The sequence below is a fragment of the Penicillium rubens genome (genome assembly GCF_028828025.1).
Source record: "Penicillium rubens strain IBT 27055 chromosome Unknown utg000001l_segment0_segment0, whole genome shotgun sequence".
Classification (NCBI taxonomy): domain Eukaryota; kingdom Fungi; phylum Ascomycota; class Eurotiomycetes; order Eurotiales; family Aspergillaceae; genus Penicillium; species Penicillium rubens.
Window position 1 is genome coordinate 4,434,436 of NW_026890599.1, and position 26,015 is coordinate 4,460,450.

Below are 26,015 nucleotides of genomic sequence, written 5' to 3' on the forward strand. Positions count from 1 at the left end.
CCCTTCACGTGGACGATTCATCATTTCACCATCGATTCAATCATTTAAATCTCCAATCATCCCAATCCTCGTCGTCATCGTCTTCACTCTCGCTCTCAACCTGCTCCACTACGCCAGATCCCATCGGCTCATCCTGTGTCTGGTCGTCGGCGCGGGCTTTCCGCAACTCCTCGCGTTTTTGTTTGAGCCTTCGGACCCGCTCCTCCAACTGATCCATCTCATCAAACTCTTCCTCCAAGAGCCGTGCGGCATCCTCTCGCTCCCCTTCCATCTCTGCCTCACGAGTGCGGGCTGTTGATGCCTTTGCTCTCTCTTCCTGCGCAGCAATTTCTGCGGCTGTCATTGGTGCTGCAGATATTGTAGCCTCGGCCAGAACAGCAGCTGGTGCATGCGGCTCCTCGGACTGTGCGGCGACCTCGCGTTCGAATGCTGCCCACGCGTCTTCGTCAATAGGCGTTGATAGATCTTCAGGCGGCTGCGTAGTTGATTCTTCCACAAGGTCTGCAGCTGGCCCAGCAACCACTGGTTCACTGTCGAGTGGAGGTTCCGGGCCGACGACATCATCCTTGACTTGCTCCGAACCTTCATCCTCTGTGGTTTGCTCGATGCCTGTTGCGCCAGAGGCAGACTGAAATGCATCTAGTTCCGCGGCACGTATCTTTTTTCGCATCACTCCATCTCCACTGTCAACCTTGCGCTTTTTGGTGACCCGGTTTCCTGTCGTATTTGGTTGAGATGTGCCCTTGCGGGAAGCTAATTCACTACGGAGTAGCGATCGGACGTCGGCCATGTTCTCTAAGTCGTAAGGAGTAGGTAAAACGGGGGCGTAGTAGGTGGAACAAGCTCAGAATCAAACAGGCGTGAATAAAAGAGTCTGTGATGAAGAGTGGGGAACCTGGAGAAGCTCAATCTTAAGATTCACCGAAGGGCATTTCGCCGCGAACCTGTGGCTGGTGACAAATATCACGTGATAGAACCCCGGTGAATGACAAAGACGGGAGCCAAGCCACTTATTCATCTCTCTTCTCACATCGCATCGCATTCCTTTTCTATCTTTTAACCATCCATCTCTGGCGTTATTGCTTTCGTCATTTGATCGTCGAGAAAATACTGCTCCAGCGCCAACTCAAAACGTCTAGTGCTATTTCGGACTGCAAAAGTGCGTGATTTGGGCTCAACTCACACCACGCGACCCCGCTTAGCGCCAAGTGTCGATTTGACGCGCAGCAAGGGATTGCACAGTCCCCCATAACACCCGCTTGAGCGCGTTCTTCGCCACCGCGTGTCAGTCCAAGAAATATTGCGCAGAGACTAGATCGGTTCTTTTATTCGATCAAGCAAACTGTGGGCTAGACAGTGACGCTGTTGTGCCGTCTTCTTGTGTATTACATTAGCGCCTTGAGCCCGTAGAGACTTTTGTCACCCTGGGGTAACACCCGAATTTCGAGCAAGTCAAGAGATCTATTATCCTGTCACGCGCTGTAGTACGCGCCAAATCACCATTATCATGGCCGGTAAGCTTTCGTACACCATCACTGCACACATTGTCATCCGATCACTTGAGAGTGGCAGGGCAACCCCAGGACTGGGTTGCCGACCTAGACCTGGGGTTGCTGACTATTCACCAGAAGACAAACTAACAGCAAGACTAGACGAACCTCGACGCTCCGGCCGAGCCACCAAAGGCCAGCACAAGAACCTCGAACTTCCAGATGATGCCGCGAAAAAAGGCAAAAGCAAAAGCCCGAAAGAAAAGAGCGCGAAGCTATCCGCCGAACCTACACCCGGTCCTAGTGAAGCCGAGGGAGACGAAGAAGAGATCATCCGATGTATTTGCGGTGAATATGAAGAGGAAGAGGATGTGGAGCGTGATATGATCTGCTGTGATCAATGTTCAGCATGGCAACACAACGACTGTATGGGCCTCACATTCGCGAAAGGTCAAGAGCCAGATCAATACTATTGCGAACAATGCCGACCAGAGAATCACACAACCCTCTTGGCAAAGATCAACGCGGGCGAGAAACCCTGGGAAGAGCTTGCTGAGAAACGTCGCCAAGAGGCCGAAGAAAAGAAGTCTAAGCGGAAGAAGGGCAAGAAGGGAGGCCGCAAAGGAAGACCCAGTGAGAGTCGGACAGATGCTAGCACACCAGCTCGCACTGCGCCGTCAACCACACCAGGTCCTCGCGGCTCTCCTGGACCGGCTGTGTCCGCCTCAGCTGAACCAGAGAAAAATGGCCACGCTGTTGATTCTCGGCGATCCAGCACTAACAAGCGCAAACTTGAAGAAACAGTGGAGGCAGAGAATGTAAATACTTCCATTTCACTCACTCATCACATTCAAAATGCTAACATGTTTATCTGTCAGGGACCACAGGTCAAACAACAACGGGTAACCCCACAGTCTACCCCGGCAGCTGTCCCAGAGGCGACCGCACCCCAAATCAAGACAGACCCTATCCCCGAGGCACCTGCTATTGCCGCCCTGGAGGAGCTGATGCCTGCTCGCAAGAGTGTTGCCACACACCTCGTCAAGTTGTTTGTAGACCAGATTACTGCAGCCCTGAAAGCAGGGTCATTTACCTTGCCTGCGAACCAGTCGATGGAGGACATGGCACAGCAACTGGCTCTATCCATTGAAGATGCCATGTATGAGAGTATCTGTGGACGGACAGGGGAGCCTAATGAAGCATATAAGGCCCAATTACGGTCGATCATGTTCAATGTAAAGAAGAATGCTTCTCTGCGAGATCGTCTGCTTATAGGTAGTCTCTCCCCTAAGTTACTGTCTCAGATGACAACGGCGGAGATGGCCAGCAAAGAACTACAGCAGAAAGACGCAGAAATTAAACGAGAAGCCGACAGACACCATACCATTGTCCAGGAACAAGGTCCTCGGATTCGACGCACCCATAAAGGAGAAGAGTTGATCGAGGATGAACACCATGGTGCGAACGAGTCTGTTTTCTCCCGTGGGCCTCGTCGTGTTGTGGCCGATGGCGGCAGTCCAACCCACAAAACTCCCACCAGCCCCAAGGGACCGCAGCAACCAAAGACAGAGAAAGATGGATATGTTCGGGGTCTATCACCTGAGGGTGCTCACCATGACCATGTCTTCCCCGAAGTGGCTCCCGCCATCCACGAGCCACTGCCTACTGGCAGGGTCCAAGCAGATGCTGAGATCGATCAGCTCTTGCGCGACGATGAGCCTTATTCCCCTCCTTATTCACCCAAAGATTTCGATGATGATGGCACCATCTGGCGCGGCAAGGTAACGATGCCTCCAATTGGAGAGTTCTCCTCGTCCGCGAAGCATGTGGGAGGCGCAGACTTGAGTGGCCGAATCCCATGGAGCCAACTGGCGCCCTCGACGTTGGTTGTTGATGGCCGTATCGATATTAGACGAGCAACTGATTACCTATGCGGTCTCCAGTTCAGCAAGTCTACCGATGTGTCTGTGATAGCAATCACCAGTCCTGATCAGCCTGTGGATCGAGCAGGCTTCGACAAATTATTTGAATACTTCCATAGTCGTGGACGCTATGGCGTCATTGGAAAGCACCCGCTACCTGCCGTCAAAGACACCTACATTGTCCCGATGGAGGTCGGCACCACGACGATGCCCGAGTTCATTGAGCTGCTGGAGAACATTTCACTGGAGGGACCTATTACTCAACGCATGCTCCTTACTATCTTCGTCGTCAAGACTGGCGAGTCCAACCCTTCATCTGTCCAGCCGCCATCCCACCAGGCTAGCCAGGAGCCCCCTGTCTCTGCGAGCCCCGCCGTCGCAGCGACGCCTCAGCAGCCTCAGTTCAGCGCTGGAATCGCGCCAACGCCCCCCTCCCACTTCGGCGGGTTCAACCCGAGTCCCGCAGCATACGGCCAGCAGGCCCCTGTACAGCAAGGCCAACCTGCTCTGACCGGCCTCCCTGCCGCAGTGCAAGTGCTCGGCCCACAAGTCGATGCCCCCGCCATTCAGCAGCTTCTGAAGACTGCACCCAACGTGGACATGGCGCAGCTGAGTGTCGTTCGCGACATTCTGGCCCGCCAACCTGCTGCAGCTGCTAATTACGACGCTTTGATGCAGGCTCTATTTGAGACTCAAGCGAACGGCCACGTGCCCCAACAGGGTGTGTAATAGGGCCATTTCCATGATAGCCATTTTTCCTTTTCACTTGTACAGTTTATCACATTTTGTATTTCGTTTTTACAAGGCTGCGCAATGCTAGTCTGGTGTTCGGGACCCAAGTCTCTAGGGCTGGGAAAAGGGTTTGTTTTAGGAAAGTGGAATACCCACCGCCAAATGTTTTCAAATTTTATGCCTCGTTGTTCTCTACTCGCAAAAATGAAACCGTTTCTACTAGTGTTAGTATCTCACGGGGCTTGTTTGGCCCTGGACTCGGATGGGTAGGGTTTGTTGTAGCCGATGTTGAAGTCTTGCATTTGTAGTCGAGGTCCATTTGGGCGCTAGTTGTATGCATAGTTATCTGATACGGTAGCAGTAGAAAGTGGATGAGATATTCCATCATATCATGGGGAAAGATGATGTATACCATACTGTACACAATTCTCGTACATATTACAAAGGCTGTGAGATATCAACAAGGACAAGAATGAAAAATGAAATGGATATTGAGCACTTATCCTATGACCTCCCTAACCGTCGTCTGAGCATCATACACAAGATAATAAGTAAAAACGCCTGCGCTATGCAACGGGCCCAGAGCCCAAGTCTTCAAGAACGAAGAGAAGTCATCGAAAATCACCACCTTCCACCTCCACGGCGCCGATATCCACCACCGCCACCACCACCCCCATACCGAGGACCACGACCAGCACCGGGGCGACCACCAGAGGTGTAAGGGTTATCATCTTCTTCGTGATGACGAACTGGCGGAGCCCGGCCCTTCAACTCGACGCTTAGCTTCTTACAGTTCTTGCGCATGTCTGAGTATCCCATGTGCATCTTTCCGAAGAAGTGATCCGCCAACCGGCGGTCGTTGTCAAGACGAGACAAATAGGCACCACAAACGTCACAGACTTGTAGCTTCTGGTGGCCGGATGGACCAGAGGTATCTTGAAGGTTCTTGAGATCGCGCTCCAGACTTTCCTTCTGGTGCTTGGAGGTGCGGACTTTGTGCATTTCACTGAGTGCTAGTGCGACAGAACCTGTTTCGCCGAGAATCGAAACTTCTTGGAGACCGGAGTTGATTGTGTTGGATAGATCGGCAATTTGTTTGAGCTATATCAGAAGTTAGTTGAGATCCTTAGGTCCCTCTCATTGGGGTTTGACGATAGAAGCAAAGCTAGACATACCAGGTCATTTGTCTGCCGAATCTCATCCGGCGTCTTTTCCAGTCGGCGCTGCGCCGTATCGATTCGGCGGTCACAGTCATCAATGTACTTCTGCATGTCGCGCAAGTAATCGAATTCGAACCCCCATTTTGCCTTCTCTGAGGAAGATGCCATGTCATATTCTGCTTTCAAGCCTTCGCTATGGACCTTGGGGCAAGGTCCGAGATCTTGCTTGGTGTTGGTGAACAGGTCGTGCGGGCAAGTGCCAGCTATGTAGGAACGACAAACTTTGTTGTCGGTGATTGAGAGCTGAGAATTGCGACCCTGTGCGCTAGTTCCAATGAGCTGATCAGCTATAGACAGATGCAATGTTAGCTCAATTTGGAGATTTGTCGGGGTAGGCCAGAGCTTGGAGATTTTGAGAGTCACAAAAAGGACAACATACCTCCCATAAGCTGCTCAAGCAGCTTTCTCTGTTCTGCTGCCATGCTGATGGTGTATCCAATAAGCTGGAAAGAAAAGGAAAGACGAAATTGTGACAACGGGCTGGTTGGCGGCAAACGACGAAGTCTTTCGTTTTTGATGCTTTTGGTGCCAAGAAGGCGGTGAGGCTCCGCAGTCAACAGACCAGATGGACATCTCGGGGCTTTTGGAGTTTGGCTTTGATCTTTCTCTCAAATGCGGAGCTTTTCTATTGACTCGGTGATTACTTAGGCCTGATTTTCTGGGTGCACAGCCAACATAGGCCCATCGCTTCGCCGACGCCCCCTGCCAATTGACCTGTGACAACCGCATGGACGAAGACCGAGCTCCGGCAAGCATGAAGTCATGACGGTCCTTTCACTATTCTCACTTCCTTTCGTCGCACTTATTCTCTCGTTATGGAGTTCCTCCGCCTTTGCGTCATCCGACTATCACGAGCACCTGCTCCTACACCCTCTTCCGCAGTCCTCCTTACTAGCTTCTTTTAACTTCCGAAGCAATACATCCCAACAATCATTCGACCAACAGCATTTCAGATATCTGCCACGCGCTCTTGGCCAAATTCTCCAACATGCTCATACAAAAGAATTACACCTCCGCTTCACCACGGGAAGATGGGACGCTGAAAGCTGGGGCTCACGGCCATGGAACGGCAGTAAAGAAGGAGGCACTGGCGTCGAGCTTTGGGCGTGGATCGATGCGCCGGATGACGAAGCGTATGCTCCATACTCGAAATATGACATGAGAGACACACAATGCTAACTTAATTAGGGCTTTTGCCAAATGGGTCACCCTGACGCAGTCCCTCTCTGGTTTGTTTTGCGCCTCGCTGAACTTCGTGGACTCGACCCGGACCACTCGACCTGTGGTTTCTTTTGAACCAGCTGGGGATCACTCGGCTGCTGATCAACTGCACCTTCTGCATGGAACTCTCCCCGGAGAGGTAGTATGCACAGAGAATTTGACCCCTTTCTTGAAGCTGCTTCCGTGCAAAGGAAAGGCTGGAATCTCCTCACTATTTGACGGGCACAAATTGTTCGATGCCGCATGGCAAAGTATGTCAGTGGATATCCAGCCAGTCTGCTCTGCAAACGGAGAATGTGTGGTTCAGATCGAGCAAACCGTGGACATGGTCTTGGATATTGACCGGTCCAAGCGCTCTCGTTGTGCGTATTTTCACCCGCATAATGCAGCTCAAAATTGCTAATATAGATCTAGCGAACCCAATTCCTCGGCCTGTGCCTAACGAGCAGCTGGTTTGTGACACTTCCAAGCCTTATAATTCAGACGACACATGCTACCCGCTGGAGAAGACAAACGACAAGGCGTGGAGTCTTACGGAAATTTTCGGGCGAAGCCTAAATGGGGTCTGTCCTCTTACAGAACTCGATGGCTCTAGTGACCAAAGCGTCTGCCTTCGGGTGCCTCACGAGAGGGGTGTCTTCATATCCGAGGAGGCTGAAGAAATCAAGAAAGATGATGGCTTTACGCGCTGTTTCAAATTGGCACCATCGGTTCCCTTTGATCTTTCGATTCCGCAACAGCCAGTGAACACTGAAGTTCCGTTGGACGAGCCCGTTTTGCACGCAGAACGAACTATTGTCGGACACGGCCAGGAGCGTGGTGGAATGCGCATTATCTTTGGCAATCCATCCAACACCAGCGCGGTTGATTTCATCTACTTCGAGTCTCTTCCATGGTTCTTGCGACCATATATACATACTTTGCACGCAACAATCACGGGGCACGACGGAGTCCCGCGGGAGGTGCCAGCATCTGAAATTGTCAAAGAGACGTACTACCGGCCCGCCATTGATCGCGAGCGTGGAACACAATTAGAACTGGCACTTTTTGTCCCCGCCGCATCAACCGTCACGTTGACTTACGATTTCGAGAAAGCCATTCTTCGGTACACCGAGTACCCGCCAGATGCTAATCGAGGGTTCAATGTTGCACCTGCAGTAATTCGGATCTTGGATACAGCCCACGATGCGCCGATCTACATCCGGTCTACGAGTCTGCTGCTTCAGCTTCCGACCCCAGATTTCAGCATGCCTTACAATGTGATCATTCTCACTAGTACCGTGATTGCACTTGCGTTCGGAACTATTTTCAACATTCTGGTTCGCCGAATTGTCACCCTGGATGAGGCTGCTGCCCTTGGAGCTCAGACTTTGAAAGGCCGCTTACTAGGGAAATTTGTGGCTATTCGTGATCGCCTCCGTGGCAAGGATACCAAAGTGGAATAGTTCATATCTGAATATAATAATTACATCTCGAATATAAAGGCCTGTGTAAATGACGCCGAAAATGACAGCTTTCGGTGCCAGAAACGGCCGCCTTTCTACCGTAACTTCCAGCGACAAGCCGCCGCTCGACCGCCTAAACCACCTAAGCTGATATTAACGCTCGGCCTTAAATGCCTCCCATTTATAGTAACTAGATCCCCTACACTTACCTAGCTTAGTCGGGTGTTTATAAGATACTCTTTGTAATCCCCTTAGTGTCCTACTAGACACTGTCAAGAACGGAGCGATAATAGCAATTCGGGTCATGCTCGACTAGGCAACATTGTACTTGTGCCTTTGGATGTGCATCCCTGCGGAGTACAACATACAAATATAGGGATTGCATCATAGCTGAACCTAACTTGCCGGTAAGATCTGAGGAAATAATTTGTGCAATATGCTTTCGATCGAGAGGAGATGGAGCTACACAATAGTCGTAATTAGATCGATTCCGCCTCACCTATCACTAGCTGCGCTGATCCTTACATTTCCACTTCAACACTTAAGGCATTGCAAGTCTAATAGTACGTATATATTAATGCAATGCATGATCACTTGGCTGACCCGGTTATACCAAGAGGCCGACCAATGCTTGAACCCGACGCAAACGCTTGTCGGGCATGTTCTTCCAAATGCAAGACATTCTCGATCCCCTTCCAAAATATAGAGTCAATCCGGAGAAGGCCAAGATGGAGGCAGGGGAGAACATCAGCCTTCAGACGCATATCCCGGCGCACTTTGTGGAGGCAAGTGACCCATTTGTCTGCCTCGCTTCTATCAACGGAGCTGGTAGCCATGTGCAGGATTTGGAAACAAATAGATGAGAATGCAGTCGCACTCCAGGCCGGCCATACAGTCTCGAGGTCATCCGGGCGCAGTCCGTGAATAAACTCCACTGCCGCGGAAATGCAGGTTTCTGCTCGGATCCGGGCCTGCTCATGCGCCAGTATATAATCTGCCTCATTCAAGTTTTCGACAGTTGGTTGTAGGAATGGTCTCAAAATAGCCCTGCAAATACTGAGATGAATATAATGGTAGTTCATCTCGAGTGTTCTCTCTAGTCTGGTTGGTCTGCCTTGATGCGATGAACCTTGATTTGACGATCTGAAATCGGTTGATGGTGCAGATACAGGTCTGTGCGATGAGAAGAGATCTTCAAGCAGCGGACCGGTCAATGCGATAGTCTTTTCGTAGTCGGTACATATGGTATTAATGGCACGAGGGGAGCTGGGATCGGTGAGTTGTGGATAAGGCGAGATAGTGGACATGGGGATTGACTTACTATAATTGAGTCAGAACACGGTCAAGCAGAGAGTCGAGCTTGGCTCGCTTCATGATTTTCGTCCAGGCTTGAGGATCAAGTCCACTGACAGGACGATCCTCTTGGCTAGGACTTGTCACGAGCCAATTATCATAATGCAGTAAAGGTGGCCGCCCAAGGCTCAATGCGAGCCACTTATCTGTCGAATAAATAAAATAAGACAGACAACGTCGCTGGGCAATTTGCCACGGTGGTAATCGCCACGACTTTGGATCCAAATGTAGTCCAAGAGTATGGGCACAAGCAATAAGACTGGCGAGTTGGGACCATTTGAATCCACTATCCAATACAATTGGGTTTGGATAAGGTCGAATGACCAAAAGAAGCATTGTTTGTACAACACAAAGCTTCGGTGCATGTATCTCATGCGAGAGCGCTCTATTGATGATCCCATATAGTGCCACATTTGATGGTTTATCGTATGCCAGATCGATGCATAGTTTTTCATCAAATTTAGTGAAAGGTTCGACAAGTAGGTACACGCTCGCAAGGAGGTGTGGCGGGCTGGTGCCGGGATTCAATTCACCTGGTGGAAGTATTGGGTAGTCCGGTGCGACTATCCTCTCAAACAGGTTAATTAGTCTGAGACCTATACCCTCCGGGACCAAAGATTGGAGTTCCTGCCTCAATTGAAGGGCCGAAACATTCTCGCATCCGTTTTCCTCCCTGCTGGTAGCAAATATTGATGGTTTTGACAGTAAAAACTGCGTTGGGTCGGTCCCCGAGGATACGGATTGGATATTGAGATTTTTAAAATAAAAAGCCCCAGATTTGTCGTATTGATAACGACTCATCAGCAAAGGGTCCATATCACCACTACTGCCGAGCAATTGTGGTGTCATTACACCTTGAGTGTCGGGGCAAATCGATGAGCCGTTCTCCTGCATAATCAATGGCAGGCAGTCAGCCTGCGATAAGCCTCCATCCTCCGAATAGCCAGTCCCTGCCAGCCTAGGAGATGGATAGATAAAGCCCCCTGGACTAAATCCAGTTGGCCATGTGCCATCCTCAAAGCCACCCGATAATGATACTCCAGCCCCGTCAAAAAAATCATGGAATGCCTCAGGTGCAGTGGCAACTGAATGATTTCTCCCGTTATCATCAATCGACATCAAGATATCGTAATGGACTGAGTCACCAACTGGTGAAACCTCATGCTGCTCTGAGTGTGAGCCTATCTCAGCTTGTTGCGGGATCTGTGAGCTGAACACCTCAGGGAAAGGCTGGCGTGGCCTTGAGGTTGGCTGTAAGAATGTGCATTCTTTCCCATGAAGCGTGCAAAGGTAACAGGGAGGTGCTCGATCAATGCGACAAGCTGCCTTCCTAGCACGACAGGAATCACAAGCGCGGTTTCGCTTACTCATGTACCTACGAGCTCTGCCTGACATTTTTGTATTGGGAAAATTGCCATGAGCACATGTATTAGTCGCCAAACCCCGATAGGTCAAGAGGTAGGATGTCTACAAAGAAGTAGGTCCTAGTGGTCCCACATGCCACGTGATTATGCCAGGTCTTTTAAGGTTCTGACGACTCTCTGCCTCCAGCTCTACCACAGAGTTCCTCGTGTGTTAATGCAATTATTTTTACCAAATGTCCATCTAGCTCTTTGAACTAGGTCGCGCTAACCTTGAAGTGGGGGTATATGCGACATTGGTATACGGAAGCGAGAAATATGGCCGTTGTCCCCAATAAAGTCTATTTAAAACTTGCACTACATATTTTCGGACCTTTAGACTTGTTTGTACTATTCTTCATCTAACTACCTATTCCTGGTGCGAATTTCCCGGTCTAGGCCCCTGGTATAGTGGGACCTCTAAAATATGGGGCCGAGCGAAGTATATATCCAACGACCAACATTATGAACTGGAAAATATTCATGATGCGTTCACGGGTGAATCTTGCATGAGATTATAAGACCTCCGTTTATTACCCGCGTAGGGACTGAGTAAAAGTTGGAGTTTTTTTCGCAGTTTTGGTGGGTGTTATAACTAACTGGTCAGTTGTTGGACACAATCCGGGGTTATCGTGCTGATAATCTTGGAACCTTCCAAGGTTGTCCCCGCATCACCCGGGCCGACCCCGGGAATATAAAAAAGTTTGTAAATTCCATGGTTCCTTTAAATCTTTTTCACATTCTCCAAATTATCATAATTTGTGTACTATCTCCCTTCCCTTCACTCTTGCCGAGAGTGCACTTGCCGAAGGATTCGACTCGTATCGTCAATGTAGACAAAGCTCTGTGAGAGTCCCCTTTCAGGGTGATTGAAGTGTCCAAATGCATGTGGCACGCCTGGGTATCTCTTCATTGTGACCTCGTTTCCAGCCTCCCGCATAAGCCGACCATAATATTCTCCTTCATCTCGCTCAAGATCGAACTCCGCGGTGATGATGTGTGCCTTCGCAAGGTTTTTGAACGAAGGAGCGAGCACAGGTGTACAGATCCATTCTTTTGTCAAGATTCTCTCTTGGGTAGCTGAAAAACCATTAGTACACGCATGAAGAAATTGAAAGGAGGAAAAAGAGAAAGGGATGACTTGCCGTCATCATCGCCGAGCCAATACTTCAGGAACCATTGCTCTCTGCCTAGTGGTCCCCAAGGGGCATCACGGTATAGCAAGACACTTTCGTATGGACAAGTGACCTCGTTCAGCTCCCTTGTTTTTAGGCAATAGCGCATGTCTGTCGCCGGAACTATGATCAACTGAAGTTTCAGATCAATTCCCTCGTCACGGGCGAAATGTGCCATTACTGCAGTCATTTGACCACCAGCCGAGAGACCTCCGATAGAAACGCTCGATGCATCAACGTTTAGAGTAGAGGCATTGGCGATTGTCTGTCCAAATATTCGGTGTTAGCGAAGCACACCTCAAATGGCATTCGGTCTTGCACTTACCCATTTCACGGCATCCCATGAATCGTAGATACTGGTAGGATAGGGAAACTCCGGAGCGAGTCGGTAGTCGACATCAATGACTTTAATTTGAGCTTTGTTGCACATGTGCCGGCACCAAGCAGCTTCGGAGTTGAGATTGCCAAGGACCCATCCACCTAAAGTCCATGAAAAATGGTTAAAGAGCTCATACCGGAAATTGGAAGTGTGGCGCCATAATACGCATACCTCCGTGGAAGTTTAGATGGACAGGGAATGGCCCTGGACCTGCTGGAGTATAGACCCTGATCATGATCTTTCCAGCTGGCTGAGAGACCGGGATCTCTATATCCTCAACATGGAAAACGGACGGGCCTTGATCAAATTCAGTACTTGTCTAGGTCCCCAATTGAATGACTGGAGCTCATAAATCCGACTTACCTGGGCATGTTGGGTAGGTGAAGCTGTACGTAGCGGGACTTTTGCGATATTCTTCAAGAGATAGCTCGTCGGCTCTCACCATGGAGCTGCCGTGCTTTTCCCATAGCTCTACCCATTCAGGATCCAGCCCACCCAAGAGTTTTTCTGGAATAGACAAGCGCCCCTTCTCTTCTACCACGGCTGGTGTTTGTATACTAGCCATTGTCATGTGTCAAAGCAGATTAGCCTTGCAATAAGAGGAATTGTGAGGGCAAAAAAACACGGTAGATAAACGGGCAATACTAGGCGAAAGATTGAAATTGATTAAAAAAAAGCGACAGTGTTCATAAATTTAGTCACCTCCCCTTCGATAGGCCTCGGGTATAATGCATGGCCCTGGTTGGCGGCATCGGCCACCTTATCGGCTCCGATCTAAGCGATAAGCGATAGGCATCGGGGGCGGGGGTCTTCCTATCTGCGGGTCCCATGTGGGCCATGCACCCCGGATTCGTTCCCGATATCGAACCTTCCACTGACCGAGTTGGTTAATTAAAACGCCATTCCTCTGATTTAACATGGAGTAGAAAAGGTTTGCCTTTTTCTTTCCCACATTGATTTGCACACTACTTCATATATTTACATCTTTTCAGACGAGATGGATTCTATCTCAGCCGACAGAAACCATTCAGAAGAGGAACTGGACAAAGTCGACCAGTCTCCTACTAGTCTCCATGCTGGACTCCGCCGTATTCCCGACAAATTCCCACGCGTTGCGCTATTAATCCTCGTCGTCGAGGTATGTTGCCCCACCGCCCACGTGTTGATGCCCAAGCTCGTCCGCTGACGTCCACTTATTAGCTTGGCGAACGGTTCACTTACTTTGGCCTCAGCGGTCCTATGCAAAATTATATCAAGTACGTTGAGCCTTTCAAACATGCGTCCATGTTCTGGAGCAAGGCCTAACTAACTACTTCATCTAGTAACCCCTATGATCCTGGGTCCGGTCTCCCTGGCGCACTAGGCAGAGGACAAGCAACCGCGTCGGCTCTGGGGAATTTCTTCAAATTTTGGGCTTATGCCTCCACCATTATTGGTGCAATTGTTGCAGGTAATATATCTTTCCCCATCTTTCCGCAAGGTCTTCAGCATCATTGCTAATAGTCCTCCAGATCAATATATCGGTAAATTCAAAGCTATCACCATCTCTCTAGGGATTTACGTGGTCGGACTAACCATCCTCGTCGCCACTGCAACACCAGCTGGTCTTGGGGGTGATTCTGGTTTTGGAGGATTGGTTGCTGCGATGGTCATAATTGGTCTGGGAACAGGTGGTATCAAGGCCAACGTGACTCCCATGTGCGCCGAGCAATACCAACATGCAGAGCCGGTTTTGAAGACTCTAAAATCAGGCGAGCGTGTGGTTGTTGATCCTGAATTGACCGTGCAACGACTTTTTATGTGGTTCTACTGGGTCGTCAATGTTGGCGCTCTCTCCCCCTTGATTACAGTCAATGTGGAGGCAAAACACTCCTTCTGGCTTGCATATTTGATCCCATTGATGTAAGTTGGGATAAGGCACATGTATGTTGCACCGCCTAATGTCTTCCAGTGCAATCTTGCTCTCAGCTATCGTATTCTTGTCCGGCCAGAAGCGATATGTTAAGGTTCCTCCCCAAGGGTCTGCTATCATTGATGCATGCAAGGTCTTGAACATTGCCCGACAGGAGAAGCATTTTGAAGATGCAAAACCATCAGCTCTAGAGGCTTCAGGCCGTTTACGAAAGTATCCGTTTGCGTCTTCGCCGCGCTACACGGACCAGTACGTCTCGGACGTCCGCCGAGGCTTTAGAAGCTGCAGAGTAAGTGGAAGTCCAATACTTTCGCTCTAAGATATACTTAACTTACGAATATTATAGATGTTTGTATTCTTCCCATTTTATTTTATTTGCTGGGTCCAGATCTGGAACAATCTTATCTCACAAGCTGGACAAATGGCATTGCACGGAACACCGAATGATCTCCTACAAAACCTTGACCCGATCGCCTTGTGTATCTTTATCCCACTTCTTGACTGTGAGTATCGACTTGAAGAGACTGAAAATAAGAAGAAAACATCTGCTAACCAATTTACCTATCTCCAGTGGGCGTTTATCCAGTCCTTCGCAAGTTTAAGATCAATTTCAGTCCAGTCCGTCGAATCTTCGCTGGCTTCCTTCTTGTCTCGATCTCCATGATCTACTCCAGCGTGTTACAACATTATATTTACATGTCCCCAGCAAAAAGCATACATGTGTGGATTCAAGCCCCTACGTATATCTTAGTCGCATTCTCCGAGGCCTTTATTATTGTTACTGGCTTGGAACTCGCATTCACACATGCTCCGAAGAAGTGAGTCAACCGCCCACTTGATACCGTCAAACCCAAACTAACCATACGTTACTTTAGCCTTCGATCTTTCATCTCCGCACTCTTCTGGCTCATGATTGGCATTGCGGCGGCGATCTGTATCGGTCTAAGCCCAGTGTCTCAAGATCCGTATCTTCCTTGGATGTATGGATCTCTCGCAATCGTGGGCTTCATAGCGGGGTGTCTGTTTTACCTTTGCTTCAGAAAGAGTGGCTCCCTTGATCCTGTTATCCCGAGACTTGTCGAAGGAGTTCCAGTTGAAGGGAACGGACAAAATGTTACCCAAGTTGCTGATCATGGCAAACACAGTGAAGTATAAAGGCTCTTGTTCAATTAAACAGCCTAGTTATAATGAATACACATCTTCTTTTCAGTTTGCATCCCTTTCCTTATATCACAGGTCCAAGTAGATGTTTTTCGGCTAGATAGCTCCTCCGGTTCTCAGCTTCCACAAATCTCTACTCATTGCCGTGTCCGCTATGTCCAGTACGCTATATCATATTTTGCCATATTAAATCTTGACTGTCATACCGCCAATTTGATTCTAGTCCGTTTGTAGACTCCATCCAACGTAGTCTATAGCTGTGGAAAGAAGACCAAAATACCTATACGTCACACCTGCAGTACCCTGGCATTTTTAACAATAGCGACATGTTTCCTCTTCCCTCGATTTTTATTTTAATTTATTTCTATATCTTACGAGATCTCCCCTAAATATAGCACGAAAAGAGTGGCAATTGTGGTAAGCCCGAAATCTGTGAAATATGTCTCTTGGTATCCTCCTTCCCCAGTCCCATGTGCTTTTATCAACCGGGATACTATACAACATTCCCGATTCAACCCTAGCGGGAATCATGACACCAATCACAAGCTATGCCGGTTGATCCACATTTAAATGCCGCCAATCGGAGCGTTGCCCAACCTTTCGCCTCCGAGTACGTAGGCGCTCGTTTCCTCGTTAATCATATCTAAATTGGACGCCGGAGACGAGATATGGGATTAATGGGTCAATGTGGAGGGAATCCTCGAAAGTGGGGGACTGCTGTTGCTTCTTGTTTAAATTAAAGGAGCTCCTTAGATGGATTGAGTCCTAATCCGTTGGTTGAGTTTTTGAACACTGATCTAGTCACAATGAGGAGCGAATCTGTGGTGATTATTGGGTGAGTCAGACCCATCCGAGTATTTCTGTTCTTTTCACAAAATGTTTCAATGACTGACAGTCATAGCTTGCCTGATACACTTGGTGATGAACCGAGTCTATATTATCCCGGACCAAGGCAATGCTACCAGAGCTCGAGTCACCCGAAACGGAGATCCTCGCAGCATTTGCAGGCTTGCGGGCATCGCGAGAAGGAGGTGCTCGAGTCGCCAGTGAAGTTGTGCAGGGCTTATAAAAGTGGTTGTTGTAATATAACAAGAATTCGTTATGTACTAAATTACAATTTCACCTTCTGTGGGTTTGAGGTGCGTGCAGCAGGTGGCTTTTGCTTTATAATATATAAATTTACAGATGACAGGTGACAATATAGTAAGTCGACATCTGAACCACATTATCCTCTACAACAGATTGGGCTCTGTCAGAACCAATGATCCTATTAATCTTTCTCGAAAGAGGGAAACTCACATGCCGAAAAACTCTTGAATGCGCCCCATCCAGGATAAGTATCCGGATCACCGGCCTTGCGGCGCATAAAAGAATGATCTTCGGTGGCACAAGTCGGCTCGCCTTGGGCATTCATAGGCGCAACATTGTTATCAACCAAGTTCTGGCGTTGAACGAATTTACTTTGCCCACGTGTCTTCTGATCATCTAAAGCGAGGAAGTCGCCCATTGTTGATCTGGGATTGGTAGCCTTCAATACCACAATTAGGACTCGCCAACATGTGCTATAAGGCCAAATCACCTACCTTTGCGTGACCTGATCCCCCGTGTTTGCCACCTAACCAGAGCCTGTCGCCCCATCCCTCTCCACCGCCGACATTGTTGGCGGGAGTAGGTTGGGCACTGGCACCTCCTTCGGGCACCGCAGTTGTTTGACGATTGAAGGTACTATCGGCCCCCATTGTCATATTGGGGTTAATTTGACCTACATACCGAATTATTAGCAAACTAATTGACATACGGAGGGAGATAATGCCGTGGTGAATTGATAAGGGAAGTGGATGGTACAAGTTGTTGTATCAAAGAATGTGTATACTCACTGTGAAACTATATATTGGGGAATTTCCGTGTGGAGATGGTCGCAATTCTTATAATGGGATTTGTACGGAGTGCATATTTGAGATCAGTTATTTATTTAATTCTATATATCCTTGTCCTTAGAATAGTCCTTGCCACCACGACCCCGGGTGAAGTCATGATGAGTATACATCGCGCTTTGCCATTGGTCCAGCATCGGTAGTATCCCGATGATCTATGAAACAATTCCCCAAGTTGGCCAGGTTTTATTAGTTATTTTCCTTGCTGGAAGTAGTGCTATCGAAGCGACCAATTTTACCAATCCACATTTTAGAACACTGATTCCTTGTTAAGCTATATCTCCAATCAGGTAGTGGAGCGCGTTGTTCCAAGCCCAGGTGTTGATCTCAAGTATCGCGTACAAGCTCGTCAGTTTGTCTGCGTAGACAACTCGGTCCAAACAAATCCCTCGCACTTGTGGTATGGGTCGTGTCGTGGATGAACAGTTGGGCGAAAGCATACGTAGTTGATGCCAGCGTTATACCTACAATGCTGTCTATGCTATCTCGATACGGACATTCTGTGAAGACTGTCACAATACCCGCCCGTTCTCTCAGTCAACTGGGCTTGTGGTTTAGTGGTATAATACTCCCTTAGCATGGGAGTGGTCCGGGGTTCGATTCCCCGCGAGTCCAGATCTTTTTTACATGATGTACATAATTCCATAGCTATCGAAGCAGGTGGCGAGTTTTTCTTTTTTAGTATTCATATATATCACATGCATGATCCTGTCTACAGTAGGTCACATAGTGCTTCTTTGCAACCAATGAAGTGAATCTATCTTCCTAAGCCAGATATTTATTAACAGCAGATAAGAATGGTGACTATCTGACTATCCTCCCGATTCACTGGAAGAAATCACGGGAACGAGTGATTTCTAGACCCGAGCCTTCAACAAATGCCAAAGCACTTGGTTTCTGTACGAGTACAGTGACTTTCTCGTGTCCAAACTCAACAACCACAATCCGAGCAATGAGCGACGCAAGAGATTCCACGCTACCGAAAGATGAAAATTCCACACGCTATTATAATGCGTGTTAACAGGATCTACTAATAGAAAACGAAAAGAAAAGGACGGGATTGTAGCTTACCTCTGCTACCTCCAATGTTAATTTCTGATAGGTATCAACAAACTTTGAGCCCCATTGTTGTAGTGCAGGGCCGTTGAATGCCAGAGAGATATGAACGGCTTGCTTCTCAAGTCGTTCCCACGGGTTAATTCCCAAAATACAATAGCATCGAATATTTTCTATCTTGAATTCCTCCTCGAGGATGGCGAGCCTTTTCTCGGCGGACGGAGACGTTTCCCCCTTGACCACAGCCAATGCAGACTTACCGCGATAATAGAGACCTCCATCCGCGCGCAGGACGGCCTTGGGAAGGCGAAGCTCTACTTCAAATTCACCAAAGTCTCCCCGAACTGCGGGGGATGGGTCGCTCGAAGTGTTTGACTAATATATATTTAGAACACGTTCTTGAAATCTGATCAAAACCTGTTGGTGCAACCAGGGCGGAGGAAGCAGAAGGGTAGAAAACGAACCGCGGTTTCTTCCAATTGCTTCATGCCACATTTAGCTATCAGTGCTGCGGCCAACCTAACGTCTTGGCCAACTTCTCCGCGCAGGTGTTCATGCAATTCCTCTCCATCTCCCCGCAGAACACCGCATCCACGAGCTACCTCTGAGCTGTTGTCTGAGATCAGACCGTCAAGCTCTGCATCCAATCGCTTGAATAGCTTGCCATAGTCAATGGTCTTTTTGACATCATCGCTCTCAGCAGCAGCCGCTGATGATGCATAGGTGAGTCGGAAAGATACATTGCATGGCTGCTTCTTTCCCCCGCGATGCCATGCCTCGGGAGCGACAGGCAGTGGAAGTTGGATATTCCGAAGTTGGATGGTGTCTGCAATGTCAGGCCGAGGCTCTATTGAGAGAGATGTTCTGAGATTGGCCATGGCTTTTTTCTTTTTCACTGAACGTTTAGGTGCTATAAGGCATTGATAGTAACGGGAAACGAGTCATAGTTAATTAAGTGTTGACAATTTTTGGTGGCACCTGTGGTCACGTGGTGACGGCGAGGAAATGTTGGTGCCTAATAGATCAGGCCACTTACTTGCTTGCTGCTCTTCTCTCATCCTCCTCTCTCACTCTCTCTCTCTCTCTCTCGCACGCACATAATCTTCTGGATGTTTTAGTCTCCGCATGTATTCTATCAAGACTGCAAGTATGCTTTGAGCTAAGAGCCTCTGCTGCAAACCCATGCTCTTCACTGTGATTTTTGAAGATGTAAGATTATGTATGCATATGAAGCCGAGGATAATCTGCGTGGTTTCGGAAAGAACAGTACGGAGTAGTTTAGGGAAAAGAGCGTAATGTAATTCATGTGAGAAACATACGTTCTTGCAGATTATTTGCTCATTTGTGTGGAGTTTGATTCAACTATGTGAGAAATAATCACGGACTTCACAATTGTCCTCTTCCCCATTAGATATAAACACAGGCATTATGGATATTTAAGCAGTACTTATGTTTGATGATATTGTTAAAACCTATAAGGCAACATTTGGACATGGTCCCAGCCTCCACCGAGTCATCAATGAAGCCTTAAAGCGCATTGAGCCAGATTCTCGTATCTTGAATGTTGGGTGTAGTATATGGACACTGATAGCGTTCTCTATAGTAGCAGACTCGTACAGTCTACCTTTCTATGTGTGGTACGAGTCTACCGAATCTATTACTTTTGAGCTAGAAGAATACTCCTTTCACTTGTCTTGATTCGGAGCGCCAATATCGCCCTGCAGTTTCCACTGCATTGCTTATTTCTTGCGAGGATTCTCTAAATCATACCGAACCACCCTGAAAGTTGGCCAAACCTGTAACAAGACAGCGCCAACCATCATACAACCCGCAAAGACCTGAGCACGCAAGAACTCCGCGGTATCAAGATTTACCAAAGCACCTGCAATTGGAGTTCCAGCAAGCGCTCCGAAAGACGATATCCCCCACATCATGCCCAACCGAGTCCCTAAAAAGCTTGGATCCGGACAGAAAACCGGATGTGCCACAATAGAAGTGGGCGCCGTAACCAAAACACCACTGAGAGCTCCCCAGTAGCATGCCCAGACAATGAACCCAGCCATACCAGTAGCCGCAATCCAAGTGAACATGGCAATCGCCGACGCCGTCACAGCGAATATCAAGATCCCGATAGGCTTGATATATGCAACGAGCAGATATGGAACGACACGACCAATGACCGACGTGCCGTTGACAATAGCAACCATATAAAAGCTAAAATCGGTCGTAGTATGCACCACCGTGCGGGCATAGGAGGCGACATAGAAAATCGGCACGTAGTATGCGAGCATTACACACGTGAGCGAGAGCGAGAACATCATAAACGAGGGCTCCCGGAAGGCTTTCCAATCAATAAGACTTCTCGCACGGGCTTTTTGGCCTGGTTGCCGGCACAAGATCAAACATGAGACACTAGCGAGAAATAGGCTGATGAAGCCAATACTGCGAACTGCCCATGGGAATCCGACTTTGGGCTGCAATTGGCGGAACATGACTGGGAATATGACGGCCCCCACGCTAGACCCGATTGACGCGCAGCCGATGGCGATTGGGCGTTTTGTGGTGAAACTCGTGGAGATTACGACGAGGGCTGGGATGTAGGAAATGCCGCCTCCCATTCCGACGCAAAAGCCTTGGGCGAGCAATACCTGTGCCTGTCAGAAAATGGTCATCCGATGTTGGATTTCGGATTTACCTGATAGTATGAAGTGGCGAGACTCGTCATCATCATTCCGAATACAGTTAGGAAACTTCCGGATATAATTAAAGGACGCAAGTAGCCGACGTCAACTAATGGCCCTGTAGCAAGTCCAACCATTGGGATTAGAGTGGCCTGGATACTCCCTACCCATGAGATTGTGGATGGGCTCTCATTTGGTAGAAGTTCTGTTTGGTAATACTCTTGGAAAGCGCCATAAGTCGTTAGCAGGCCCCTGGAACAAATATTAGTTTGACATAAGAATAGTACAAGAATATAAACCTACCATGAGTTCACAAAGACACAGAAGCCCGCAAGAACATTTAACCACGCATTTAAGCCCCCGTTCACTCTTTTCTGGGGTTCGTTTTCGTGTTCATTGTCGGACGTTAAGTTGCCCGGCACGGGTGGTAAATGTGGTTGGGCGCCATGTATCTTCTCTGAACTCATTTCGATATATGATAGCCATTATGTATGGAAGAAGAGCAGTTATAAGAAAGAGAACCCTTTTCCCAACACTCCACTGTGGGGAAAAACTGGGGTTGCTATTAGTCACGAGCTTCCCCGGTTCGGCATTGGGTAGCCGAGCTCTACCGATTGGGTTGGCTGCTGGTTATAGGATGATCTCAGGCTATATACGGAGTACGGAGTAGTTATGCAGTTCCAAATTGGTCGGGCATCTCCGAATTTCCGATTTCCGATGTTCGAGGTTCAAGGGTCTTACATCTACCGAGTAAGATCGTTGAATATCACTTCCGCTTCCGGAATATACGTATATACCCTTTTGTAGGGCTCATTTTGGGTCCTAACTTTGTTCATCTGCTTTATTGGAGGGTGTTTGTTTCTTCATTTCCTTTTCTCTTTGTCTACATAAAGCTATGTTGACTGAGTCCATGGTGGGTAGTAAGTGCTATTAGTTTAGTACCTTATTGCTTCCCTTGGGGCCTCTCCCCAGCCCGGTTCTACGTAATTCCTTTTTTTGATCATAATGCAAGTATTTATCCGGCATGACCATTTCGTTCTCGGGGAATTTCTTACCTGCATAACTCCTATTTAGTGTCATTTGACGTGAGACTGGACCAATCACATCCACTTCGGAGAAAAATCTCCCACCTATTCACAATCTTCGTTCTATATGAGCAATCAAAATCAGATATGGTTCAATCGAACCATTTTTATCGTCTTCGACCTTATGAATTTCATCACCGATTTCACGTGGCACTTACCGGATGTTTCTATCCAACAATTTCGTTGCTCCGCACGTTATGTGACTGTGAGGTGTCCCCCAATACTCTGTGACCGTCTTGCCCGCCTTGATCCGGAGAGATATCGAATACTTATTTTTCCTAGATGCGATCCCCTGATGGCTCGTCTCAGCGCATGTCGCTTCATCTGCTACATAAAAAAGAGTCACCTCTTGCGGTCTTCCGGACTTGTTCAGATATCTCTGATGCTTCTGGATCTTGGCTCTTCCACATTGCAGACCTGATGTGATTTTGGTTGATGAAGTCGTGTTCGCAGATCCGAAGCTCGACCCTTTGGGAGGCTCCATGTTTGCCATCTGATCTCACATTCGTGGACTATTTCATCTCATCTGACATACCAGGGCCAACACCCTGGCGGTCAATGACTAGGTGCGTGCAGATGAGAAAGGGGTTCCGCATTTGCCCAAATGCTTATGAATCTAGAGGCATAACCTTAGGGTTCTATGGGATCCCTTCACAAGACCACCTGTTCTCCCTCTCTATCTTCATCATCAACGAGGACGAGAACCATTGCTACTGACTGCTCTTCTCCAGCCCTGTCTCTCAGCCCTATGACGCGGGGTTCGATACTCCAAACCTTATGCGAAAGTTACTAAGACCATATAGTTTCCAGGTTTCAAGGTTCGGACGCCGGAATGTCTGCACCTTCCTCGTTGATTCCCTTTCGGAAAACCTTACGTTGGTCACAAAGACCAGACATTCAGAAATGTCGGATGGCTCGGGCTCCCTAGAAGTCGAGCACTCAGACGTCGAGTGCTTCGAGGCGCTGCCCGACGACACAGTCGAAGCCATCGGTTCGACGGAGAGTGCCATCCGGAAGATTATCAGAGAAAACCAAGAAACAACCGACGTGGTGAAATATATACGTTTCACAAACGTCCCACCAGCTATTGCGGATAAGTTTTCTTTGCGCAGGACTCGGCAGATGTTTAATCGCAGCACTGGATATATGATCATCAAAGCTCTTTACTAGGGCCCATGAAACAGCTTCACGCAGCCTAGATGGCGCAGTGCAGTATAAGATATACAACATGGGGCTGGACGAGTCGATCCGCCCGTTAGGGTCCGAAACCATTCAAGGTGTGTTTTGCAGAAAGGAGGCCGACGCGTCGTTTGGCCCTACGCAACCTATTCCAGGTCGCAATCCAAAACGGCCGGCCGTTATAGTCAAAGTAGGAGTATTAGAGACATATCGAAAGCTACGGGCAGATGCAGAATGGTGGCTCACGAATTCGAGGGGCGATGTGAAGCTTGTAATCATCGTGTCTATTAGTCGAGAGACCCCCGACATCAAGTTTGAGACTGTTGCTTCGGACCCGACCGTCAACTACGTCCTAAAGATACGGCAGACCATTACGGCATCCCGCGACGCAAACAAACCCGACTCACAGATCACCGTCAGTCCAGCAGCACCTTTGACCATTGGGTTTGAAGAATTGTTTTGTCGTCAACCAGTCCCGCCTGAACACAACATTGAACTATCACCTGATCGGTTAGGACGGATCTCAAAACACGTGTGGCGGGGAGCAAGGATTTTAGCTTATCATTACCTCTGTGCCTCTGTTAGTTCTAGGTAGCTTCTTCAGTGGCACAATTTTTGCTACGATAATGGTGGAATGGAGAATTCCGAGAGCCGTACGAACTACTCCGGCCGGTACTGGGGGAAGCGTACCTCCCTATTATTCGTGCAGGTCTGGATTTTGTAAGGGTGGATTGCAACGAGACGGACAGTATCTGCAAGCTTAAGGCTTAAGGGTCCACAAAAGACACAGGAAAAAGATATAAAACGATGTCGAACGAGATGCCCGAAAAGACATAAAGAATCTTGAGTATACCGTCCCTTATGTAATTTGGAGCTAAATGGATCAGATTCTTGAGGTATGTCAAGAACAGAGGCAAGCGGCCGGCTATGCTTTTTTCAACATCAATAAGCCGAAAATATAGCAAATGTCACAAATTCCAGAACGGAGCCTGGAGTATTCGGTATGAGCAAAATATATATATGTAATGCTGGCGGACTTTTGCATCTGACCCATCTGAGCCACCAATCAATGCTTCAGGACAGCGGGATATCAAATTGCAAGTGAGGAAAAGTATCTTCATGTCGTAAATGCAGAAAGAAAATCGTAAAAACCAATGAGAAGAAAAGCCAAGAGAAACTCATTTCCAACGGAACAGTTCGTCACTCATCCTCGAACTGGTCTGCCCAAGTTCCAGTAATGGGTGAAAACGTATCATCCAATTTATCCATTGCTGTTTGTGACTTGGATGGTGCAGGAGCAGTTTCCGTTTTGGGCTCGGCTTTAGTCTCAGCCTTGACCTTAGTCTCCGGCACGGACACAGGCTTAGTCTCTGTCTTCTTGGGTCTCTCGGGCAGAGCCGGGAATGCGCTCTTATCATCCAGCCCCGGCGCAGCAGGGCTCTCTGTTGCAAATATACTGTCAGCCAAGCCCTTGCGTGGCCGGTCTCCCTGCGGGACCCGCGGAGATCCACGGTCACGGCCACCTCGACCGCGTCCACGACCCCGGTTACCACCAGTGTGGTCTGCAGCATCTTCTGAACGGCTGTCTTCAAAGTCCCGTCGTACGGCGCCAGACACGCCACCATGCATACCGCGTCGGAACTGGCTGCCTCCACCGCGGGGGTCATAATCTTCCTCGCGTTTCTGCGAGTCCCACTCACGCCCCGTCTGGGCCTTGAGTTTCCGCTGTCTGTTTTTCTCGCGTTCACTATCCATCACGCGGCGGTGCGCGAGTTCCTCGCGACGTTTCTTCGCTGCCTCCTGCTCGCGCTCCATGAACGACGCCTGATCAGCTTCGGCGCGGGCATGGGCCGCAGCCTTCTTTACGGCGTTTTCCTTTGCTGCTGCAATGCGTTTGGATAGTTCTTCTTCCGTGAGTTTAGGCTGAGAGGGAATAGTCAGCTTGGGACTACCGTTATCTGGGTAAGAGATGCAGTACACACCTTCCTCAGTCCACCTGTGGCACTCCGGTCACCACGTACAGCAGGGACTCGCTGAGCATCGGCGCCATTCGCAGCCGAATCCTCACCATTACCCTCTTCAACCGGAGCGGTCTGCTCTTTAGACTCAACGGGCTTTTCGGGCTTCGAAGCTGCCGTCTCGCGCGCTTCGGCAGCAGGTGCATTGACAGGAGTCTTTTTGCGCGGAGAGCTTTCTGACCGTTTCTGCTCGGACTCCCGACCACCGCGTCCTCCTTTGCCCCGGCCCCGTCGTCCCCGGCCTCGTTCTCCACGGCCCCGCTGCGGAGTCTCCCCACGTGGAATTGGCTGCTCGGGAGCTGGCTTCTTGGGTACTTGTACTTCCTCTGGCTCTGGATGTGGCTCTGGTTCGGGGGTGATGATCTCTGTCTGCGCCTGCTGTTCTTCCGTGGAGATCGGGATAATCTCATCGTCGAATAGGTCGTCGGGACCGCGGGTCTGTGCGAATTCGTCCATCGCTGGGTCTGCCATTGCGATTGGGTCTGGAAAGGGGGCTGGTAGGGCGGACGGGTTATGGGGAGGCTGTGAACTCGAAACTCGAGGGTGCGCGGGATTGTCGCCGCTATATACGCGATCCGAGGGGTAGCTTCGATGGGGCTTTAAACGGTGATCCGTGCGCAGACTAGTGGAGGGTGCAATATATTGTTATCTT

The 26,015-nt window shown here is 48.9% G+C and overlaps 12 protein-coding genes across 12 annotated transcripts; 4 read left to right on the top strand and 8 right to left on the bottom strand.

Moving 5' to 3' along the window:
- Window positions 1–40: 40 nt before the first annotated feature.
- On the bottom strand, window positions 41–790 carry N7525_001720 (uncharacterized protein; the record flags this gene model as incomplete). The annotated part of the gene is made up of 1 exon (XM_002557627.2): window positions 41–790. One exon carries the CDS (start codon window positions 788–790, stop codon window positions 41–43), a length of 750 nt encoding a protein of 249 aa, XP_002557673.1.
- A 717-nt stretch (window positions 791–1,507) lies between these two features.
- On the top strand, window positions 1,508–4,141 carry N7525_001721 (uncharacterized protein; the record flags this gene model as incomplete). Its single annotated transcript, XM_002557626.2, has 1 exon — window positions 1,508–4,141. One exon carries the CDS (start codon window positions 1,508–1,510, stop codon window positions 4,139–4,141), a length of 2,634 nt encoding a protein of 877 aa, XP_002557672.2.
- Window positions 4,142–4,765: 624 nt separating this feature from the next.
- On the bottom strand, window positions 4,766–5,786 carry N7525_001722 (LUC7 domain-containing protein; the record flags this gene model as incomplete). Its single annotated transcript, XM_002557625.1, has 3 exons — window positions 4,766–5,245; window positions 5,320–5,651; window positions 5,744–5,786. The coding sequence occupies 3 exons, from the start codon at window positions 5,784–5,786 to the stop codon at window positions 4,766–4,768; spliced, it is 855 nt and encodes a 284-aa protein (XP_002557671.1).
- Window positions 5,787–6,126: 340 nt separating this feature from the next.
- On the top strand, window positions 6,127–8,296 carry gpi16 (GPI-anchored transamidase subunit GPI16; the record flags this gene model as incomplete). The annotated part of the gene is made up of 4 exons (XM_061212020.1): window positions 6,127–6,497; window positions 6,553–6,947; window positions 7,000–7,992; window positions 8,286–8,296. 4 exons carry the CDS (start codon window positions 6,127–6,129, stop codon window positions 8,294–8,296), a joined length of 1,770 nt encoding a protein of 589 aa, XP_061071246.1.
- Window positions 8,297–8,620: 324 nt separating this feature from the next.
- On the bottom strand, window positions 8,621–10,778 carry N7525_001724 (uncharacterized protein; the record flags this gene model as incomplete). The annotated part of the gene is made up of 2 exons (XM_061212021.1): window positions 8,621–9,296; window positions 9,352–10,778. 2 exons carry the CDS (start codon window positions 10,776–10,778, stop codon window positions 8,621–8,623), a joined length of 2,103 nt encoding a protein of 700 aa, XP_061071247.1.
- Window positions 10,779–11,564: 786 nt separating this feature from the next.
- On the bottom strand, window positions 11,565–12,902 carry N7525_001725 (alpha/beta hydrolase; the record flags this gene model as incomplete). Its single annotated transcript, XM_061212022.1, has 5 exons — window positions 11,565–11,863; window positions 11,884–12,223; window positions 12,284–12,438; window positions 12,509–12,634; window positions 12,701–12,902. The coding sequence occupies 5 exons, from the start codon at window positions 12,900–12,902 to the stop codon at window positions 11,565–11,567; spliced, it is 1,122 nt and encodes a 373-aa protein (XP_061071248.1).
- Window positions 12,903–13,334: 432 nt separating this feature from the next.
- N7525_001726 (uncharacterized protein) lies at window positions 13,335–15,404 on the top strand (the record flags this gene model as incomplete). Its single annotated transcript, XM_002557621.2, has 8 exons — window positions 13,335–13,475; window positions 13,538–13,593; window positions 13,660–13,787; window positions 13,849–14,239; window positions 14,289–14,538; window positions 14,596–14,752; window positions 14,821–15,067; window positions 15,125–15,404. The coding sequence occupies 8 exons, from the start codon at window positions 13,335–13,337 to the stop codon at window positions 15,402–15,404; spliced, it is 1,650 nt and encodes a 549-aa protein (XP_002557667.2).
- Window positions 15,405–16,680: 1,276 nt separating this feature from the next.
- N7525_001727 (uncharacterized protein) lies at window positions 16,681–17,155 on the bottom strand (the record flags this gene model as incomplete). The annotated part of the gene is made up of 2 exons (XM_002557620.2): window positions 16,681–16,938; window positions 16,994–17,155. The coding sequence occupies 2 exons, from the start codon at window positions 17,153–17,155 to the stop codon at window positions 16,681–16,683; spliced, it is 420 nt and encodes a 139-aa protein (XP_002557666.2).
- Window positions 17,156–18,169: 1,014 nt separating this feature from the next.
- Window positions 18,170–19,278, bottom strand: N7525_001728 (dihydroneopterin aldolase family protein; the record flags this gene model as incomplete). The annotated part of the gene is made up of 3 exons (XM_061212023.1): window positions 18,170–18,346; window positions 18,416–18,775; window positions 18,865–19,278. 3 exons carry the CDS (start codon window positions 19,276–19,278, stop codon window positions 18,170–18,172), a joined length of 951 nt encoding a protein of 316 aa, XP_061071249.1.
- Window positions 19,279–20,139: 861 nt separating this feature from the next.
- Window positions 20,140–21,548, bottom strand: N7525_001729 (putative MFS monocarboxylate transporter; the record flags this gene model as incomplete). The annotated part of the gene is made up of 3 exons (XM_002557619.1): window positions 20,140–21,048; window positions 21,096–21,333; window positions 21,385–21,548. The coding sequence occupies 3 exons, from the start codon at window positions 21,546–21,548 to the stop codon at window positions 20,140–20,142; spliced, it is 1,311 nt and encodes a 436-aa protein (XP_002557665.1).
- A 1,521-nt stretch (window positions 21,549–23,069) lies between these two features.
- On the top strand, window positions 23,070–23,860 carry N7525_001730 (uncharacterized protein; the record flags this gene model as incomplete). Its single annotated transcript, XM_061212024.1, has 3 exons — window positions 23,070–23,290; window positions 23,361–23,760; window positions 23,819–23,860. The coding sequence occupies 3 exons, from the start codon at window positions 23,070–23,072 to the stop codon at window positions 23,858–23,860; spliced, it is 663 nt and encodes a 220-aa protein (XP_061071250.1).
- A 685-nt stretch (window positions 23,861–24,545) lies between these two features.
- On the bottom strand, window positions 24,546–25,834 carry N7525_001731 (uncharacterized protein; the record flags this gene model as incomplete). The annotated part of the gene is made up of 2 exons (XM_002557616.2): window positions 24,546–25,268; window positions 25,328–25,834. 2 exons carry the CDS (start codon window positions 25,832–25,834, stop codon window positions 24,546–24,548), a joined length of 1,230 nt encoding a protein of 409 aa, XP_002557662.2.
- Between the last annotated feature and the right edge of the window lie 181 nt (window positions 25,835–26,015).